The sequence below is a fragment of the Lolium perenne genome, chromosome 4, assembly GCF_019359855.2.
Source record: "Lolium perenne isolate Kyuss_39 chromosome 4, Kyuss_2.0, whole genome shotgun sequence".
In the NCBI taxonomy this organism is placed as follows: domain Eukaryota; kingdom Viridiplantae; phylum Streptophyta; class Magnoliopsida; order Poales; family Poaceae; genus Lolium; species Lolium perenne.
The window spans coordinates 75,462,122-75,469,596 of NC_067247.2; the positions used below are offsets into that span (position 1 = coordinate 75,462,122).

Below are 7,475 nucleotides of genomic sequence, written 5' to 3' on the forward strand. Positions count from 1 at the left end.
TTATCACCTTTTCATTCCATTTTCTAAATTATTATCTTTTCTAAATATATACAATATATTTGATCCTAGAACCAAGTATATTAAGCAGCATGACCGTTTTCGTGCTGATGGTTTCACACATATAGCAGCCTAGTTTGTGAAAATCATACAAAATTATAAAACGTGAGTAAAAGATGGTATGGCAACTTGGCATGAGTTCTACTCGGTATTGTCACTTCGCAAGGACGTGGTCTGATGGAGTTCAAGCTATTCCTACTAGCTACTTGACCTTTAAAAATTGTAAATAATAACAAGTTAATTTTGATTTGTTGCTCCAGCGGCGTCACATGACGCGGTACATCACATTAGTCAATTATCTCAAACTGGGCATACGTCAGTAGTTGAGTTTTGTATGTAATGTATTTCGCGATTAGAAAGTCACAATGCTGACAATAATTTACTAATAGTAAATATTTTTGTGCAGTAGCCCTTGGTGAAGTAACATCCCGATATTGATCTGGTCAAATGGACAATCCAAAAACAAATTGTACCCACACGTCTTCTACCATTTTCGGATGGGGGATCCACTATTACATCCTTTTAAGGCCCTCCATCACACATAAAATGAATAATTGTGTGTTGTGCGGAAGATTGCTTACGGGCCACAAAATCGATCGTCACCCCGCAGCCCAGGCGTGCTCCTTCGCCTGCACATCGCACACAAAAGACAATTAAGGAACATGACTAACTCATCGCACCGTGGAAAATTAGATCGTTAGCGTATATCAATATTATCGCACACGATTTTTATACGGTAATTGTGTGAAATTTATTTGCTAAGATTCGCATATGTCAAGCGTTGCTGCTCCTTCGTGCCATCTCAGAGCGGTGGAAAATATTAGTAGTGTGTGTTCACGCTTCTCTCAGACTAAATATATTTCCGTCTTTTTGATGAAATGAATCGTAATGTGAATTCTTATGATGTTTATGTCATTTACGCTCGCCTATAAAATACCACACAAAATGTTCTAACCTAAGAAACTACTCTACGAGACTACTCTCGGTTACCTCGATTTCGTGACGTCTGATTCAGAGTAGGAGCAATCCTCGCGGAAGGATGCTGGGGCAGTGTCATCAACAGTGGCTAAGCCAGAAAAATAAACCATTGGTGCCATTCCTCAAAATTTACCGGTGTCATTTTGTATTATAAGAGCAGTGCTTCATTTTGGAAGGAGAATAGTAGAACTTCATTGGTGACATTTGACACCATTAAGTACATGATAGCTCCGCCCCTGGCCATCAACCCCGCGGGGCCAGATTCGGATGAGGAGCATCCTCCAGCGACTCCTGACACTCATTTCACGATGTCGGGTGTTAACTCAACAGATGAGGTAGACGGCGTGCAGGAGGAGGATCTATTGGAGCATATGGTGGGGACGGAGTCTATCGTGTCCACATGGCATGAGTATGAAACGATGTTTTGCATAGTGGAGGAGTCCTTCAAGCCTCTTCGCGATGACAGGGTGTGTGCATTGCTGCGCACCAAGAAGAAATGTAAGGAGGCAGCCTGCACAACAGCTGTAGTTTCCCGTCAGCATGTTCGATGAGATTGAGGGGATTTGGAGGCCTGGGATTCTGGCGCATCGTCGTGCTCCAGCAACCCTGTCGGCGACGATGCCGAGGCATCAAGCTAGAAGGGGCATGGACCAAAATTTTGGTACTGCAATATTGGAGTTAGTGGCACCCGCGGTCATACAACTTGTCTCACATGTGCACTTAAGTTACACATGTTGCAAAACAAACTAACCGGTCACACAAATTGCGAACGAGTACACCCCATGTCACAAAATGGTTTGATGTCCGTTTTTTGACAAAAACCGGTCACGCGCTAGGCACGTGAGGTGCACAGGTCAGTCAAAATTTACCTCCCCCCCTCCTAATTTTCTCTTCTCTGTTTGTTGCAATTCAGTTTAGTCATGTTTGACAGCAAATAAAAAAGGCATTTAACAGCCTGGGAACAATTGTGTTGAATAAACATGTTTCATGCATATCATCAATACAAGTACATTCAATTTTAAGAACAAATAGCAAAATTGCAGTTCCTCATTCCTCATATCCTGGAGCTCCTTGTGTTGACTGGAACTCCTCTTGGTTTTCTTTGTCTTGTGATCTTTTTTTTCCCGTTGTACTAGCTCTTCCAGATCCTCTTGCTCCCTTGCTCCTGTTGCAACTTTTGCTCCCCTTGCTTCTGTACAATAAGTTGTCATAATAATTAGTTTCTGCAAGTCTCAAAGCAAATTTCTTATATGTGACTGATCATACTTGCTCCTCTTCATCCTATAGCTCCTAGTGCTCTTCCGGATGTACTGACAAGTGGTCCTCTTGCTACAGTTATATATGCTCTATGTTCTACTACAAAAGAACTTTCTTCGGGCATTTCCTGTAATACAACGTAGGGAAAGTGTTTAGGGGTGAAACGCACACGTCCCTCATGGGGCTGGCGTTTATATTTATATTGATACATCAAGGGTTACAATAGGGATTTACAAACAGTAGTTACAATACAATACGTATTCTATCAGCCTCCCTCAATCTCAACTATGGGAAATATGTGGAATTGCGTTTGCACTCTTGAAACAAAGGAAGCGGCAGCGGTTTTGTGAAAATATCTGCTACTTGATCCTTTGAAGATATAAACCGAACTTGCATCGTCTTCTGAGCAACCCTTTCACGAACAAAGTGAAAATCAACTTCAATATGCTTTGTTCGTGCATGGAACACCGGATTGGAGGACAGATAAGTAGCACCGATGTTGTCACACCATAAAACAGGAGGAGAGTCCTGTCGAACACGAAGCTCTTTAAGCAAAGCTTCTACCCAAATCAACTCAGCAGTAGCATTAGCCACAGCCTTATACTCAGACTCTGTGCTCGACAGAGACACAGTAGCTTGTTTGCGAGCACTCCATGCAACCAGATTGTTACCAAAGAAGAGAGCATATCCCCCCGTGGATCGCCGATCCCCAACATCGCCTGCCCAATCAGCATCAGAGAACACAGAAAGAGAACTGGACACGGATGGTCGAAGAAGCAGACCATGATCAAGAGTGCCATTAATGTAGCGAAGAATCCTCTTGACTGCAGCCCAATGCTCTTCTGTTGGCGAGTGCAGAAACTGGCAAACACGATTAATAGCAAACGAAAGATCAGGTCTCGTGAGAGTAAGATACTGCAGTCCGCCCACAATACTTCTGTAAGTAGTAGCATCCTCCTCACTCAAGAAAGAACTATCAACAGGAAAAAGTTTAGTAGTGGCAGACATGGGTGTATCAGCAGACTTGCACTTGAGTAACCCGTCACGTCGAAGAAGATCAAGCGCATACTTGCGCTGTGTCAACGTAAGCCCACCGGCCCTGTGAGCAACCTCAATGCCAAGGAAATAGTGAAGAGCACCAAGATCCTTAACAGCAAATTCCTGACGAAGTCCATCAACTAAGCGATCAATAGCCTGTGAGGACGAACTAAGCACAATAATGTCATCGACATAAACCAGGAGATATATAGTCAAGCCAGGACGCTGAAGGACAAACAAAGAGGTGTCAGCAGTGGACTCAAGAAACCCATGTTGGCGCAAAACTGAGGCCAAACGAGCATGCCAAGCACGAGGGGCCTGTTTGAGACCATAGATCTCCTTGACCAGACGACATAAGTGATGAGGACGGGCAGGATCTTCGAAACCAGGTGGTTGGCGCATAAAAACTTCCTCTTCAAGAACACCATGAAGAAATGCATTCTGAACATCGAGCTGACGCAAGAATCAACCACGAGAAACTGCAAGTGAGAGGAGCAAACGAATGGTTGTAGGTTTCACAACCGGGCTGAAAGTATCTTCATAGTCCAGTCCATAGCGCTGTTTAAACCCTTTAGCAACCAACCGAGCTTTATACCTCTCAATCGTACCATTAGCATGTCGCTTGACCTTGAACACCCACTTGGAATCAATGATATTAATACCAGAATGAGGAGGAGTGAGATACCATGTACCATTACTTTGGAGAGCTTCAAATTCTGTCTCCATTGCTTCACGCCAGTGAGGAATCCCGAGAGCTGCACGAAAATGACGCGGCTCAGCAGATGGATCAGCAGCAGCCTGAGCCATACATGCGGACAACCAAGCAACAATGCCATCGGTGCGCTGTTCAGGTTGATGAATATCGTGTTGGCTGCGAGTAACAGGCCGCAAAGGATCAGCATCCACAACAGCCGGCGAGGGAGCTGGAGGTGACTGCACGGGCGACGAAGGCGCGGGCGACGAGGAGGGAGTCACCGGCTCAAACAGAAGCCGCGTCGGGCGCACAGGTGTGTTGGATGCATCCAACGTGGTGGAGCCGGCTGACGAGGATGCATGCAGGGAAGAATCCGCGGACAGCTGTCGATGAGCCGCCGGTGAACCAGGTGCACAAAGCGGCGAAGACAGCACATGCTGCTGCATGCGATCAGCTTCACTAACAGCCGATGGTGATGAATGATCTTCAAGAAGCTCAAGGCGCACACCACGTCCATGACCTGCACCATGATTAGGGAGCAACGACGGAGCATATGCATAATCTTCAAATTGGTCAGGCGAGAGAAGAAAATCCGAGGAAGTAGAGACTGACTCGGAAGATGGTAAATTGGAGAAAGGAAAAATGGTTTCATCAAAGACGACATCACGACTTATGTAGACACGATTAGAAAGAACATGGAGACACTTGTAGCCTTTATGAATGGGACTATACCCTAGGAACACACATTTTTTGGATCGAAATTCAAGCTTATGATTGTTGTAAGGGCGGAGGTTGGGCCAACAGGCACAACCAAAAACTTTGAACAAAGTATAATCAGGAATTTGCCCAAGCGCTCAAGTGGAGTTTGCATGTTGATGACACGAGTGGGCATGCGATTAATGAGAAAACAGGCTGTGGTAAAAGCATCACTCCAATACTGAAGAGGAACAGACGCATGAGCAAGTAAAGTGAGACCTGTTTCAACAATATGACGATGTTTGCGCTCAGCACTACCGTTCTGTTGATGAGTATGTGGGCAGGAAACACGATGAGAAATCCCAATTTTCTGAAAGAAGGCATCAAGTTTGATATACTCGCCACCCCAGTCAGATTGCACATGAACAATTTTGTGGTTGAGAAGACGTTCACCATGATTTTGAAATTGAATAAAGACATTGAAGACATCACTCTTGCGCTTAATAAGATATAACCAAGTAAAGCGACTATAAGCATCCACAAAACTAACATAATATTTATGACCACTGACAGAAATTCGGGCAGGGCCCCACACATCAGAATAAATAAGCTCTAAAGGAGCAGTTGGTACATGCTGAGACACAGGAAACGGTAACTGATGACTCTTGCCTTGTTGACAGGCATCACACACTAAAGTACTTTTATTGGACACTGAGAGAAGCTCATGACGACTAAGAATATGGTGAACAATCTGGGACGACGGATGACCTAGGCGAGCATGCCACTGAGCAGACGAAGCTTTAAGAGCGCTGAATACTTGCTTGACCGCAGGATCATCAAGAGCATATAGGCCACCACGCCAGCGACCACTAAGGATGATGGCTCGTATGAGAAGGTCCTTAACAAAAACACTGTTAGGATGAAACTCAACAAGAACATGATTATCATAAGCAAGTCTACGAGTGGACAGAAGATTTTTAGTAATGGCGGGAACATGAAGGACATTACGAAGACGAAGTGGTTTGGAGGAGGGAGTAGGAAGGAATGCTTGACCAACATGAATTATACGCATACCTGTACCGTCGGCCGTGTGAACATGCTCCTTGCCTTGATAGACCTCCTTCATGTGCAGCTTCTCCAGTTGATTCGTCATATGATCCGTGGCACCGGTATCCATGTACCAGGTAGGATCCGAATATGTGGGAGTGTGTCCTTGTGGTTCCATGGCCGGTCCAGAGACTTGATTAGCCATTGCTAGCTGACGGTCAAGGAAGCGACCATCGTTGTACATGCCCAGGTAGGACTTCTGAAAACGCTTGAAACAGCGAGCAGCAACGTGACCAACAGTATCGCATAGCTGGCACACGGTGGCAGCACCAGTACGAGAGCCACCAGGGCGACCATCAAAGCGACTGTCCGCACGGCCACCAGGTGCACCACCACCAGTAGCAGGAGCAGGCTTGGGCTGATGGCCAGAAGAAGGAGCTGGCGGTCCAGGGCGATAGTTGGATGCAGGCGCCCCGGAGGAGGGGCGATACGGCTTGCCGTTGAACTTGGCCGCATTGGCCAAGTGCGGCAACATGGCAGGCGACATGGCAGACGGGCGGCGATTAACAATGCGCTGCTCCGTCGAGTGAAGCCGGGAGTAGAGATCATGCGTCGGCATAGGATCATCACGATTGCGCACGGCCTCGACCACCGAATCATAGTCTTCATCCAGGCCATCTAGGACGAAGTTGGAGAATTCTTCAGGACGGAGAGGTTGACTAATGGAGGTGAGGGTGTCGGAGAGGGTCTTGATCTTGTTGTAGTAGACCGCAATCGAGGTGTCAAACTTTTCCATCTTGGCAAGTTGAGCTCGGATCTGCGAGGAGCGAGCCGAGATCTGCGCAGCAAAGGTGTGCTCGATGATAGTCCAGGCTTCAGCAGAAGTGGTGGCGAACATGATCATGGCGCCCACCGCAGGAGTCGACGTCGAGAGGAGTGCCGACAGGATAGCCTGGTCCTGTTGAACCCACGCCGCAAACAAAGGGTTGGGCGAGGTCTCAGTAGCGCCGTCCTTGGTGGAGGAGATGGTCGAAGCAGGGCACTGAAACGTGCCTTCAACGTAGCCATGGAGGAGATTACTCCGAAGCTGCGTGTAGACCTGAGCATGCCAGAGAAGATGAGTCTCGGCGGCCAGCTTGATGGTGATCTGGTTCCCAAAGTGAATCGGGCCAGATGAGGACGATCCGACAGAGACATTCAATGCCGACACCGGTGGAAGGAGACTAGCGAGGTCTTTGGCCGAAGGGGATGTGAGGGAAGGCGAGGAACCAGACGCAGCCGAGGAGGCGAACGACATGGCGGCGGTGGCAGCGGAAGGCAAAACCCTAGATCGATTTTCAGGCTGATACCATGTACGTAGGGAAAGTGTTTAGGGGTGAAACGCACACGTCCCTCATGGGGCTGGCGTTTATATTTATATTGATACATCAAGGGTTACAATACGGATTTACAAACAGTAGTTACAATACAATACGTATTCTATCATTTCCTCCATAATTAAAGGAATTTCTTGTCCTGCTCCCTATTTATCAACATAGAACAATCAGATAGCCAGTTAATCCAATTAAAATTCAGATAGTCAATTAATCAAATGAACTAGTATTTTCTGTGCCTCATGTCCTAGAATGTGAACCATAAAATCTTCTTGGTGTTGAGGATCTAGATCTATCCTCACTGGTTTTTGATTAATGTGAGATGAGGTGGATAT

General features: G+C 46.4%; 1 protein-coding gene across 1 annotated transcript; it reads right to left on the minus strand.

Annotated features, from left to right (window-relative positions):
- Positions 1–656: 656 nt before the first annotated feature.
- On the minus strand, positions 657–7,064 carry LOC139838996 (uncharacterized). Its single transcript, XM_071829024.1, has 5 exons — positions 5,795–7,064; positions 3,853–4,544; positions 3,660–3,809; positions 2,656–3,555; positions 657–686 (listed from the first exon to the last, which is right to left on the minus strand). Exons 1-5 carry the CDS (start codon positions 7,062–7,064, stop codon positions 657–659), a joined length of 3,042 nt encoding a protein of 1,013 aa, XP_071685125.1.
- Positions 7,065–7,475: the final 411 nt, after the last annotated feature.